This window comes from Nicotiana tabacum, chromosome 12 (genome assembly GCF_000715075.1).
Source record: "Nicotiana tabacum cultivar K326 chromosome 12, ASM71507v2, whole genome shotgun sequence".
Lineage (NCBI taxonomy): Eukaryota > Viridiplantae > Streptophyta > Magnoliopsida > Solanales > Solanaceae > Nicotiana > Nicotiana tabacum.
The window spans coordinates 34,842,913-34,858,316 of NC_134091.1; the positions used below are offsets into that span (position 1 = coordinate 34,842,913).

Here is a 15,404-nt window from a genome sequence, read left to right on the forward strand (position 1 = left end):
TGAGACCCCCTGCTATGTTCACAAATGCGAGGCTGGTGCTCGTAATTGCGACATCAGAGCACCAGCACACCATATTTTTTGTTTTCAGTCCAAAACATTTCGAAGCATGTCTGAAACTCATCTGAGACTTCGGGGCTCCAAATCAAAGGTCCACACAAGTCTAAAAAAATCATACGAATTTACTCGCGCGATTAAAAAACAAAAAAAAATATCTAGAACTACGAATCAGACACCAAAACGCATAAATTTCAAAGTAAAGTTCAAGAACTTGTAGAATTGCAAACAAGCGTCCGAATACTATCAAATCAACTCTTAACGATACCAAATTTTGCACACAAGTTCTAAATAGCATAACAGACCTATTCTAATTCCCAAAATCTAATTCTGAACCAGATAGCTAAAAGTCAATCTACGATCAAACTCCAAAATCTCAAATTGCTAATTTTTGGCAAATCAACACAAATCAACCTACAGACTTCCGAATTCAATTCTAGGCATACGCCCAAGTTCAAATCATGATACAAAGCTATCAGAGTCATCAAAATACTATTCCGGGGTCGTTTTCACAAAAGTCAATAATTAGTCAACATAAACAACTTAGACTTCTAAGCCAAGAATCAAATGGTCTAAATCAACCCAAAACCTTCCCGGAACAATACCGATCAACCCCGTAAGTCATAAAATCAAAATTACACATGTGTGAAGCATCGAAAGGAAAAATTTGGCACAAATACACAAAAATGACCGGTCGGACCGTTACACTTTATTTCTTTTCTTTTTTTTAGTTCACGGGCCAAGTACATGACTAGATAACTGAAGCTTACTTCGTTCCAATTTATGCGATACAATTTTTGTTTAGTATATTTAAAAAAGTATAATACTCCCTCCATTTACTTTTAATTATCACTTTTAGAAATAATTTGACTTTGAACGTCATATTTTGCCCATAAAGAAATAATTTATAATTATATTATTATCTGTAGTATAGAATGGGAGCCTTGAATCAATAGTAAAGTTTTCTACGTATGACCTATAAGTTACGGTTTGAACTGAGAATAACCCACTAATGTTTGCATCAAGGTAGACTGCTTATATCACACATGTTAGGATGTGGCCCTTCCTCGAAATTTGAGACAGAAAAAGTAATTCAGTAATAAAATTAAATTATTACAAAATAAATTATTTAATTGAGAGGAGGTGAAGCAAAGTCATAATGAAACAGAGCAAGCTTTTGTAACCGTACTCCATTTGGGATATTGTTCTTTTAGGCGCATTGTGAAATTTGGTAAATACAGAATAATCGTACCCAAATAAAAAATTTTGGTATTTTATATTCGATATTTTGATATTTGGTTTAAGTTTATTAAAAAAAATGATACTATTAGGTATGATATTCAATAGTTAACAATAGAATACCGAAATACCAATATCGTACCAAAATATATACTAAGTTACACAATTCGCATATTATTTATAATAACATAAATATTAAAGTTCTAAATTTTACTTTTAGTTATTTTTATACTTTTCTTTTAACTTTTACCACTTTTTTCCCACTATACTTGTCTTTCCCCCTTTTTTTAGTTGCCTACTGATGTTTCAACCTTTCTCTCATCTAGGTTTAGTATTTTTGGTTTTCATTGTTTTTTCACTATATTATTTTCGCATTTTTGAGTATCTTACTTCAGAATATTACAATCTATGGCTTCATACACTAGTTAATATTCGAACAGAACAAATACAATTCACCAGACCGAATAAATCGAAACCGAAAGGAGAAAAGCTGAATCATATAGAATTTAATTATGTATGATATTGATATAACATTTTAAATTTTAAGCCTCAAACAAATGAATGAATCAAAAATTACAGTATTCACTACACTAGATTCACTACACTAAATAAAATATCCCTCTACTCCACTGCGATTGTTCTCTAGACCAAAGTTGAACATGTAGATGTAGTAGGATCGTATAAAGCAGGAAGCAAGTATTTCCTTCCATTTGTACCGTGTGCATTGTAGCTTGCACCTGTAGTTTTGTCCACCAACAAATCTCCAGCATAGCCAGGGTAAGCACCTTTGGCATAGACACCAGGACAAGCAGAAGCAGCTTCCAGTGGTGCATCTGCCTCTCCCTGGTAATAACCATTTCCAAATGGGTTCGTCGCGGTTCCAGCCAATAAGCTAGCCAAGTTAATCACCATTCCGTCAATACCCACATCGTTGTTCGGTGCACCCAGTGGTGGGCTCTGTGGTCCGTAGATTGGCTGGTGGAATGGCCAGGCACAATAGCCAGGACATTGTGTCTCTGAATTACCAACCCAAATATAAGCAAATTTGTAAGTCTTGCCCCTAATAATAGAACCTTTAGAAGACCCATGGGTTCCACAGCGATTGACACAGAACCCATCGACTGCAACATCAGAGGCGGTCAAAACAATGTTAATGGCATCTTTTTGTTCACCCTTTGATGCCAATTGGACAATTTGTTTCTGGGTCAGTGATTTTCCTAGGGAATAATTTTCAATTAGCACTTGTTTGCCCAAATAGAGGGAAAGGGATTTTTTGGAATTGGCGAGATGATAGTATTTTCCAGTGGTCTTCCACCATTTGGCTACTGATGGATCGGTTTTAGATGGAGTTGAAGTAGAAAGGGAAGTGATGAAATCAGAGACTATTGCTCTTTGGGATGGCTTGAATTTACCATACCAAATTAAATTGACAGAGATTTTACCGGAAAGAAGTGCACCTTTGTGGTACTGCAATAGTTGATTTTGTGGGTCTTGGACTAAAGCAGTAAGCTTTCTTGAAGCAAAACACACATTAAAGAAAGAAATCAATAGAAAAAGTTCTAAAATGAAATGGTTCGATTTCCAACTGACAGAAAAAGACATTTTTCTTTTCTTTTAGGTACTTAGTAAATCTTTTTGAAGGCTATAGAGAGAAGCTAATGCTTTGATGGAAGTTTTGAGTGTTGTATGTAGTTTGGATGAAATGAAGGTGAAGAGAGGAGGGCTATTTATACAACAGGGAGATAAGTGTTCTGTTTGTAAAGAAGCTGCTGAGAAAGCAGGAAGAAAATGTGGAATAGTGGAAAATTGACTTTAAAAAAAACGCGTCATCATTTTCACCTACTGGACTACTTGAGCTAGCTGCTATGCAGCACAAGAGAGAGGTAATCTTTACTGCTTGACTTATGGGTTACTAAAGGATGTACATAGATCGGGTTTGTTCGATTTTTATTAAAATTAAATTAAATCAACTATATCGATTTAGATTGATTCGGTTTGTCGGATTTTTTGAATTTTTTGGATTTTTTTGTCACATGAATAATATGTCAATCTTACTTTATTAATTTTTTGATAAATAAATATATATTTAATAAAAATTAAAAAAATTGACGAACATATGGTCTATTAAAATATTCTTTTGGGAGAATTTTCTTAGTAGCACATGATTTATTTTTTAGTTGTCTGACAATAACTTTTCGTTGATATACAATTTCAAGGTTAACCGGATTTAATAATTAAATATAAAAAATAATATGATGCCTAAATAATGATATGTTCTATTTAATTTTCAATTATCGAAATATCACTTCAAGTTCGAAAAAGATATAAGAATTTAATAGATCTTGACATATGAATATGGAAGAACAAAGAGATTGACGTATTTCAATAACACTCGATAAGAAAGTGATCATACAAAACATTATTTAAAGTTAATAAAAATAGAACACATCATATTCTATTAAATATTACATCCCATAAGAGAATCCGAAATATTTTTAGATATTTTTTGAAGAAAATTCTATATAAAGTTTTAAAAGTATATATTCCAAGCAAAGAGGGGCAGCTGTGAGCACCTAATTTTTGACTATATTTGAATTTTTATCACCTTCTACTATGTAAATATTTTCAGAATTTAATATATATTTTTTAGCTTATATATATATATATATATATATATATATATATATATATATATATATATATATATATATATATAGAGAGAGAGAGAGAGAGAGAGAAATTATTAATAATTTAAAAGGTCAATTATTACTATTAGTATTATTTTTATTATTATTTTTATCTTTTATTTTTAAATAAAATGAATTAAAACCGAAAATAAATAGAAAATAATTATTTTTTTTTTTAAAACAAATTTCGGATGGGAATTAAAAAATAGAAAAAGTAGAAATATAAAATTAAAAAGTAAAAGTAAAAGTAGGTTGAAATTGTTTAATAAAAAAAGTAAGAGAAAGTGAAAAATTAAAAAAATAAAAGTAAAAGAATGTGAAAATTTAAAAAATAAAAAGTAAAATAAAGTTGAAATTAAAAAATAAAAGTAAGGGTATCTGATTTTTTTTATTTTTTTAAAGTAAAAGTAATGGGAAATAAAAAAGGAAAAGTAAAAAAGTGAGATTTTAAATATATTAAAAGTAAAAAAAGTAAGAAATTAAAAAATAAAAGTAAAGAAAGTTGGGGAAATATTTTTTAAAAAAAATAAGAAAAATGGGAAGATGAAATTTTTTTTTAATAAAAAATAAAAAATAAAAATCTGAAAATTCCGAAAAAATTTTCTATAAATAGAAGAGAAATGTGATTGAAAAAAGAGGGGGAGAGAAAGGAAAAAAGAGAGGGGAGGGAATTGAGAGAAATATTTTTGCTAATTCTACGCTAAGAGAATTTCTATTCGTGTCATTCTTTCTTCGGCTTTCTTTCAAAAAATCTAGCAATCCATCACCCAAATCTAACCCCGAAACCAACTGGAAATCAAGCTAAAAAGAACGACAAAAACGAGCCGAAAACTCAGCAAAATAGTCCCCTTTTGTACAGAAAACAACAACTTAAAAGTTGAGTCGTCGAGTTCGAGCTCCGTTTATCGATTTTGATCGAGGCTCCATTTGCATCCTTGTCCATTATCCGAGCTTCAAAACAGTCTTGTAAAGGTCTATTTCTCCCATCATTGTTTTGTTGATATTACGCTTGAATATATAATTTGATCTTATTTAGCTTCATGCAGATTGATTTTTTTTTCTGTATTAATTGTTAGGTCTCATTAGCTTTGTTAAATGTTGTTACTTTCTTGTTTGATTAACATGAAGATTTATGGAAAATATAATTTTTGGGTACGTAGTGAATGTTTGAACTTTGGGGATAAAATCCATGTCTCCTAGTTGAAATTGAAAAATGAGGTTTGGACTTTAAAAAAAAGATGATTGGGCCTGGTGGTTGAGCTTTGCTTAATGAAACATGTACTACTACAATTGACTAATGGATAGTGGAGTAGGGCATACTCATTAATTGGCTTTTAAAAGTCAATTGTGCTATGATCAATTTTAAGTTATCTGGGCTAGAATAATTAAGAGCAAAAGGTGATCCTTTTCCACAATTGATTTCATAATTCATGGCCTCACTAATCTCAAATCTTAGGAGAATAAATAATATCCGAACCTCGTAATTTGTTTTAGGCGTGATTAATAATAAATCATTGTGACTATGGGTACGGTTCCCGTGACATAGTCACGATATGTAAACCCCAACTCAAGTGCGCGTTTCACGCGACTTGACTTCAACTTCGAATAATAATAAAAATAAGCATGTTGTAAATCGCGGGTGCGTTTCACGTGATGCGATTCACAATATATACAAATATAAATGAGTGTGCGACATCGCGACTTGTTCAAATAAGTTCCACAAATAATTAAAAACGGTTGAAAGTTAAAAATGTATAATAGGTTTTAAGCATGTATTAAATAAGATAATTAGGCCAATCATTAATAGTTAAGCGACCGTGCTAAAACCACGAAACTTGGGAGTGCCTCACACCTTCTCCCGGGTTAACAGAATTTCTTACCTAGTCTTCTATGTTTGCGGACCATAAATAGAGTCAATTTTCTTGATTTGGAATTTTAAAATAAATCGGTGACTTGGGACACCATAACTTATTCCAAGTGGCGACTCTGAATTAAATAAATAATCTCATTTCGATTAATGTCACTTTAATTGAAAAAACTCCCCTACCCCTACCCCTTGGGAAAAAGGAGATGTGACAACTTTGGCGACTCTGCTGGGGACGAACCCAGAATCTCTGGTTCAGGGTTCAGAATTCGAGCTTAGATGACTTTTATACTTGGTTTTTGTTTATTATCTGATTTTTTTACGTGTTTGAGCATAATGTGCTAATTGCTGCTCTTTACCGCTTTGATATTGCCGTGAACCGTATATAAACTGTTACGAAAACCCTTATTCTCTCTCAGTCTTCTAAATCTTCTGGGAAGCGTGCGCTTCGCGTGACTTCTTTTCTGTTAGAGTCATACCCTAATTTTAGAACGAGGATCAGACAAATTGCAAAGCCGGTGAAGCTTCTGTATTCCTGGTACGCTATCCCACTTCGGCTCGAGTTGTCCGCTCGGGTAAGCCAGGTCTAGAACAATACACCCAGGATTTAAACTTAGAATGACATAACCTCATGCCGGATCCCTAGTAGATACGTTTGTTTGCATCACGCGCATTTGACTTTGGGGACTCAACACACGGGTTGTGTCCGTCTAGGATAGGTGTACCCAATATAAAAGATCATCCTGATGCATTTTTACGTGCTACTTGTGCATATGTTTGTTTCGGCTTGCATGTTGACCGGTTTCTGAAATAGGGAAAGAAAACTAAAAAAACAAAAAATCAAAAAAAAAAAAAAAAAGAGTGAAAGGTAGGTATTTGAAAATTTTCGAAACTCTGCAGAATTTTTTTCTTTAAAAAAAAGAAAAAAAATAAGCCAATGTTTACAAAAGTCATGTTTTCTTGTTGTGTCAAAATTGACCGAACTACGCGGTTCTGATTCTCACCGGATGTGAGATACGTAGGCAAACCTCATCGGTTCCGGTCCCAATTTTCAAAAATCCAAAAATATTTTTATTTAATTCCTTCTTTAGAAGTCTTTCCTTAGAAAATTCCAAATAAAAAAAATTAAAACCAAAAATATTTTCTTTCTTTTTAGAAGTCTTTTATTCGAAAAAACAAATCAAATCAAAATCCAAAAATATATATTTTTTCTTTTTTAGAAGTCTTTCTTCGGAAAAAATAAAATATAAATCGAAATTCAAAAAAATAAATTCTTTCTTCTTTAGAAGTCTTTCTTTTCAAAAATTCTCAAAAAAAGAAAAGAAATATATTTAAAAAAAACATAACAAAAAAAAAAATTCAAAATCCAAAAATATTTTCTTTACTCTTAAAGAAGTTTTCCTTTCAAAAATCCCCCTCCAAAAAAAAGAATATCAAAAATTTGTTCCTATTAGAAGTTTTCGTGGTCTGTTTTGTGTATGAGTAAAAACAAATAAAGAAAAAAAGTGTTAGTTTGTTTACTTTATTCCTTATCTTTCCCGAACTACGCGAGATCTGATTCATGCGGTGTCATGATACGTAGGCAATCCCCATCGGATTCGAGTATAGCTATAAACAAATTGAGTGAAAAAATAAACCGAAAAAAAATTGAGTGAAAAAGAAAGAAAAGAGTGACAAAAAAATAACAGAGAAAAAAAAGAGAAAGAAAAAGAAATCAAGATATGAAAAAAAAAAATCAAAAAAAAAAAGAAAAAAAAAAGAGTCTCCCGAGATGGAATCAGTTCACCCTTGTTGGTGAATCATTCTCGAGCTTATTCTAAAATCTAGTCAGGCTAGGTCTACTGCAGTCATTAGCCCCGAACAGGCCAAACCCCGAGTCCCCCTTGCACCGAGCTGATGCTAGATGTAAATACCACTCCGGAGCAGTGGGATATGATACTGAAGATTGTTGGACTCTCAAAAGAGCAGTGGAAGAAAAGGACCCTAATATGATGAACAATCCTCTGCCTACTCACACCAATGTGCCATTAGTCGGAATGATTTGTGAAGATGAAGAATTTGATCCGGCATGGAAGGCCATTGCATCCATTGTCGAGACAGAAGAAAAGCTAAAAAAAGTTCGCCAAGCCTGAAAGTTTCTCATCAGACGGGAGTCTCGGGAGCTAGTCTTGCTATCCTTTCTACGTCCGGATTATCTCAGGGTGTGATCCAGATATTTTACTTTATTGTCTTACTTTTCGATGTAAACCCTTCTATCTTCAAAATTCAAAAAAAAAAAAGAATAAAAAAAAATCAAATAAAATTAATATTTCATTGTCTAGGAATGTCTATTTTTTGTTTTTAATCTTGTCACTTTTCTTATTCTCTTTTTAGTTTTGATTCATGTAGATTTTAATAACATGACATGCATGCGGACTTCATGACTAGATCCTAAAACTCTGTCAGACTTCGAAACAATGAATCAAGAAGCAGAATGCAATAAAAATGAGGTTAAGAAAATAAAACAAAAAATCGGAACAGTATGAGAATAAGCCTATGCCAAGCCCGATTGAAACCTGCAGAAGTTGAAATTCCCTCTCTCCGGGTCATTGTCGAAGCCGAGATTGAGGATAATGATTGGGTCACGAACCGATTGGAACAATTGACACTAATTGATAAAAATGATTGGCCACAATTTGCCACATGCAGTTGTACCAACAAAGAATAGCCCGTGTCTATAACAAAAAAGTGCGGCACATGAAATTTGAAATAGAACAACTCATTGTGAGACGTATCCTCCCACCTCATGAAGAAGCTAAAGGAAAATAGGCTCCAAATTGGAAAGATCCATACATTGTAACGAGAGTACTATAAAAGAGAGTGTTGTACCTGGGAAGCAACAAAGAAAATGTCCCTGAAACAACTGCCAACGCGGATGTAGTCAAAAGGTATTATGTTTGACCCTCTATGTGGCATTAATGTTCTCTGATTGGGATGATGAAGGCTTTCATTCTCGCTATCCAAACATCATTAACCCTTTTGCTAACCATTTTGAGTCGGTTACCTTTCTTTGATTACCCTCTTCGGAACCTGAAGATGTTATTAAAAAAAAAAAAGAAACAAGAAAGAAAAAAGAGAAGAAAAACAAAACAAAGATGAAAAAAAAAGAAAAAAAAAAGAGAGAAAAAAAAAGGAGTAAGAAAAAGAAAAAGAAAACAAAACAAAAATCCAAACAAAAAAAAGTTCCTTGAACTACGTTTGACTTGATTCTGAAAGGATACGTAGGCAGCCTCTCTTTGGGGTTCAGTCACACCAAAACAAAAACCCAAATTCCCTCAAAAGTGAAACTGGGGCAGATGTTATAATGGTTTGGCGATGGTTTTGTCTGAAAGGTTCCAAAGTTGTAATTCAATCCAAATCCTTTTTACCCAAATCCTTTTCAAGTCCTTCCGATCAATCGGCAAAGAGATTCAAAATGGGAGGATACAATTACTCGGATCTGATACAACAAAATGAGAGAAATAAAATGAGAGAGTCTTATTGGTGAAAATCTCACGGGCACCATAAGGAGATGCTAAGCAGAGAAATTCGAAAATGAGATAGTCTTGTTAGTGAAAACTCGCAAAGAGCACTATAAGGCGATGGTGAGAAGAGAAATAAGAGAGGCCAGCTGGTGAAAACCCACAAAAGGCGCCGCTGATCGAAAAGAGGATCCTCACAGTCACTGACATCGATACAGTCCTAGGCAAAGTTTCTCAGTCTCAAAGTAAGAGTTGTGATGAATTTCTGAGAGTTGGACGGTTTACACAGATCAGGCATCTAGTCCAAGAGGCATGTCATGTTCATTGAAGTCCCAGATAAGTCCTTCTTTCTTTTTCCCGAAAGGGATACCTCTTGTCTTAATTCATTTGTCCATACCATTGTTTGCTTTTCTTTGAATCCTTTTCGGTTTAACTTTGTTTTGAAACTAAGACAAAGAAGGGAAGGCAGGACTAATTTACAGGGTTCTCACTTGATACAAGCTAATATGCAAAAGAAAAGGCACCCAATCTTGGCAAGGGCATCAAGTTGACTCCAACTAGCCATGTTGGCCGATGTTTCGAAATCAAAAACTGTTGAAAGAGGAAATTCAAAGTCAAATACCCACAAGGGCAAAATAAAAGTTAAAAAGGTTAAGTCCCACGTGACTAACCATCATGGAAAAGTCCGGAAAAGCCAGAGGTTCTACGAGGTTAGAAATTCAATCGATATTTAGGAAACAACCAGTTGCAACTGAAATGACTGAGACCAAGTGACTGAAACAATCAAGGCCACAAAACCAACCACCGTTTCAAACTGAAAAATTGTTCTTTGTTTGAAAAAAAATAAGGAAACAAGTGCAATCCAAAAGCAACCTTGCAAGAAGCAGGTGTATCCAAAATGAAATTACGCAAAGGCTAGAAACAGTTTTGCAGCAACTACTGCAAAAGGAAAGTCTTCTCCAAACGCTTTCCCGCATTTTACTCATTATCTTAAAAAAATATATGAAATTAAAAAAAAAAAAGAAAAAAAAATCATGGTAGTATAGGGTCTCCAATCCCTAGCTGCATTTTTTAACATAGGGTCTCCACTCCCTAGTTGATGATTTTTAGACATAGGGTCTCCACTCCCTAGTCGCTTTTCCAACATAGGGTCTCCACTCCCTAGTTGATTTTATTTTAGACATAGGATCTTCACTCCCTAGTCGTTTTTCAACATAGGGTCTCCACTCCCTAGTTGATTTTATTTTAGACATAGGGTCTCCACTCCCTAGTTGATATTTTTAGACATAGGGAGTGGAGACCCTATATTGGGAAAGCGACTAGGGAGTGGAAAATAAAAAAAGAAAAGTAAAAAAGTGAGATTTTAAATATATTAAAAGTAAAAAAAGTGAGAAATTAAAATATAAAAGTAAAGGAAAGTGGGGAAATATTTTTTAAAAAAAATAAGAAAAATGAGAAGTGGAAATTCTTTTTAATTAAAAAATAATAAAAATAAAAAAATAATAAAAAATAAAAATCTGAAAATTCCGAATTTTTTTCTATAAATAGAAGAGAAATGTGGTAAAAAAAAGAGGGGGACAGAAAGAATAAAAGAGAGAGAGAGAGAGAGGAGGGAATTGAGAGAAATATTTTTGCTTATTCTACGCTAAGGGAATTTCTATTCGTGCCATTCTTTCTTCGGCTTTCTTTCGAAAAATATAGCAATCCATCACCAAACTCTAACCCCGAAACCAACTGGAAACCATGCTAAAAAGAACGACAAAAACGAGCCGAAAACCCAGCAAAACAGTCCCCTTTTGTACAGAAAACAACAGCTCCAAAGTTGAGTCGTCGAGTTCGAGCTCCGTTTATCGATTTTGGTCGAGGCTCCATTTGCATCCTTGTCCATTATCCGAGCTTCAAAACAGTCTTGTAAAGATCCATTTCTCCCATCATTATTTTGTTAAGATATTGTGCTTGAATATATAATTTGATCTTATTTAGCTTCATGAAGATTGAATTTTATTTTTATGTATTAATTGTTAGGTCTCATTAGCGTTGTTAAATGTTGTTACTTTCTTGTTTGATTAACATGAAGATTTATGGAAAATATGATTTTTGGGTACGTAGTGAATGTTTGAACTTTGGGGATAAAATCCATGTCTCCTAGTTGAAATTGAAAAATGAGGTTTGGACTTTAAAAAAAAAAAGATGATTGGGTCCAGTGGTTGGGCTTTGCTTAATAAAACATGTACTACTGCAATTGACTAATGGATAGTGGAGTAAGGCATACTCATTAATTGGCTTTTAAAAGTCAATTGTACTATGATCAATTTTAAGTTATCTGGGCCAGAATAATTAAGAGCAAAAGCTAATCCTTTTTCACAATTGATTTCATAATTCATGGCCTCACTAATCCCAAATCTTAGGAGAATAAATAATATCCGAACCTCGTAGCTTGTTTTAGGCGTGATTAATAATAAATCATCGTGACTATAGGTACGGTTCCCGTGGCATAGTCACGATATGTAAACCCCAACGCAAGTGCGCGTTTCACGCGACTTGACTTTAACTTCGAATAATAATAAAAATAAGCATGTTGTAAATCGCGGGTACGTTTCACGTGACGCGATTCGCAATATGTACAAAAATAAATGAGTGTGCGATATCGCGACTTGTTCAAATAAGTTTCATAAATAATTAAAAGCGGTTGAAAGTTAAAAATGCACAATAGGTTTTAAGCATGTATTAAATAAGATAATTAGGCCAATCATTAATAGTTGATCGACCGTGCTAAAACCACGGAACTCGGGAATGCATCACACCTTCTCCCGGATTAACAGAATTTCTTACCCAGTCTTCTATGTTCGCGGACCATAAATAGAGTCAATTTTCTTGATTTGGGATTTTAAAATAAATCGGTGACTTGGGACACCATAACTTATTCCAAGCGGCGACTCCGAATTAAATAAATAATCTCATTTCGATTAATGTTTCTTTAATTAGAAAAACTCCTCTACCCCTACCCCTTGGGAAAAAGGAGGTGTGACAATGTCGGTTTGGTTCGAATTTTTTTACTCAATACCAAAGCAAATCAAACTAAACCACATCGAATTTTTTAATCGATTTGATTTGACTTTTCGGTTTGGTGCGATTTTTCGATTCGGTTTGTACACCTCTAGTTACTATTCTCGTGGCTAATCATTGACTTCTATCTTTAAGTGTCACTGAACAGAAGATTAGAGCAAAACAAAACAGTGTACTTATGCTAATTTGTGTTAAAAGAAAACTACCCAACTTCCCCCAATCAAACCTACCACCTACAAATCGGAAAATTTAAAATTATAGTGTATTCGAATCCTACATGACAACTAACAAGTAGCCTGATTTACTTGGAAATTTTCGTTTCTTATCTCTTAAAATTATTTTCGTATCTTCTTCATGAGATTTAACCCATTTGCTTGTCAAGTAAAAATGCAAGGTAAGATATATGACATGCTAAATTTATATTTCCAAACTAAGAATAAGAAATATGAACCTTTGAGCTATGATATTTTGAGCAACTTAGGATTGATCGACTTGTTACTCCACTTTAAGTTAGAACATTTGGTCTAACTTGAGTGTTAATCTTCGGTTTCATCCTTCTCGCTTTCGAGTCCTGGTATGGAATCGCCTTTGTTAGGGAGCTCTTTATCCTCCAATGTGGTACTTCTCGGTACGAATCCGGATTTAACCCATTTGCTTGTCAAGTAAAAATGCAAGGTAAGATAAGGTTCAAATATGCCCTTGTACTATACGAAATTGAGTACATTTGTCCTTCGTTAATACTTTAACTCAAAAATGCTCTTACTGTCACATAGTTGGTCCATATATGCCCTTAGAGTCACATAGTTGGCACATATATGCCATTTTCGAAACAAAATCCACCCAAACTAATTATCTCTTTCGTTAATTGTATTAAAGTGTATTACAAACACACATTAAAGGAGGAGGTTAGTGAAAGGGGGAAAGCTGGTGAATGAAGAGGAAGTGCCTCTGGCACTTATTGTATTGATGACGAGGTGACTAAGGAACCTGGTTCCTTAACTCGTAAGTCCTCGAAAAAACCTACAGTTCCAAAACCTAGGAGAGAATCATCTATGAGCATGATGGAGGCTAGTAACGTTGAAGTAGAAAAGTTTGGGGAGAAGGTAGCTGAGGAGTCTAGTGAGAAAGTGTCTGAAATGTCTGGTGACAAGGTGCTTGAGAAGTTGTCTGAGAAATCTGCATAGAAAGGGAAGAGTGTGAGAAAATCTGTGAAAAGGAAGGCTGGTGTCAATGAGGAACCTGGTTCCTCTAAGAAAACCAAGGTGGATGTGGCCAAGGATGAAGGAAGAGAAAATCCGAGACACCAGAAAGTGCTGTGGGGCAGAACATTTTCTCCTGATATTCTTGACATGAGAGGGATGCGCCAACTGGTTAATATATATGAATTTCAATTGTGGACACATTTGTTCACTACTGAGAGACCTAAGGTGTATGAGGCGGAGGTGCATAGTTTCTATGCTGATATGTTCACTGTAGAAGATGACAACATATGCCTGAAGGTGAATGGTGTTGATTTTGTGATGGATGAGGTTGTGCTGGGAACAATTCTGGAGTGCCTACTGGCGGCATATCATCCATTGAGGGGACTTGCTCTTCAAACTTCAGAAATGCCATTTTGAAGGATGATGCAGTACAGTAGGGGGAATGGGTACACAAGAAGGCCCTCCTTCCAGTGTACCAATTATTGTTCGAGATGGTGAACAAGGTTTTGCTCCCACGCGCAGAAAGACATTCCATTACATCACGAGCAGACATGTTCCTCATGGAAGCACTGGATGCCTACTCCACTATCAATCTGTTGGGTATCATGATTGAGCACATGAAGTAAGTGGCAGATTTTAAGGATAGTAATCATGGGCTGCCTTGCAGGTTCTTACTCACTAAGATATTTGAGTTCTTAAAAGTCCCTTTAGGAAAGGCTACAGTGGGTACTCTCAAGCAGACCTTCTCCAAGACCACCTTAGAAGAGTGTGAGTGTATCGATAAGAAAGGAGGGGTTGGCAGCAATTCCACTATCTCTCAACTGATTGAAACTCAGAATATTGCCAATGAAGAGATAAGGAAATTGAAGGCACGAAATGTCATTCTTGAGGGTCAGCTTAGTCAGGTCCAGGAGGCACCTAGTTCTAGCAGTTCACAAGGCGTAGAGGTTGCCCGTCTGACCAAGGAAAATGCTGATCTCAGGAAATAGGTCGAGGACCTGAAGGAGAGGTTGCTTAATGAGCAAGTGTCAACAAATGCTCGAATGGATATCCTCCTTATAGCCCTTACCTATTCATGCCTGCCTCCCCCTTCCAGTGCTCCTTAAAATCTCTCCATTCCTAGTGTCCGATTCAAGTTATCTGTCCTCTATTTTGGTCCCCTTATTTTGCTGTGTTTAGTGGCTAGTACTTCTTTAGCTGTTTTATTTTGTGAATGGTTGTGTAACAAATGGTACTGCAAATTCTGCTCCCTTTTTGAACAAATTTATGAGCATCCCGTCCTTTTGCCTTGCATGCTATACTCTTAAGCTCTTATGCTCTATTTTTAGCCATGTGGCATGAGTTAACTATTCTAGACTTCTTTTTACTTATTACTTGTGCCTAATCTTTTTTATGATGCCAAAAGGGGGAAAACTAATTGAAGGGGAACAGGTTCAGGGGGAATACAAGACATACTGTGGTACTTCGGTTATTTGGCTCTCATGGGGAAATGTTCTCAGGGGGCACTTCTATTACAAGTTTGTCATCATCAAAAAGGGGAAATTGATAGGTTGTGTACCCTGTTATGTTTTGATGATCTAACAAATTTAATGATAAGAACCAGATGGGGAACCTATTCAACATCCTCAACGTGCTCAAGATCAACAAGTCTCAAGTCTGGGACATGTTCCAACACTTAGAGTTAAAGAAATAACAGAGGGAATAGATGGACATCAGTTCCCTTGCTGACTGTACCAGTCAACTCCCCACAACTATAAAGTCGCTGCAACTGTTCCTCATGCACGCACGCAAA

The 15,404-nt window shown here is 34.8% G+C and overlaps 1 protein-coding gene across 1 annotated transcript; it reads right to left on the reverse strand.

The window, feature by feature from the left end:
• Nucleotides 1–1,776: 1,776 nt before the first annotated feature.
• LOC107822732 (protein PHOSPHATE-INDUCED 1-like) lies at nt 1,777–3,000 on the reverse strand. Its single transcript, XM_016649300.2, has one exon. The coding sequence runs from the start codon at nt 2,893–2,895 to the stop codon at nt 1,936–1,938; it is 960 nt and encodes a 319-aa protein (XP_016504786.1). The 5' UTR covers nt 2,896–3,000; the 3' UTR covers nt 1,777–1,935.
• Between the last annotated feature and the right edge of the window lie 12,404 nt (nt 3,001–15,404).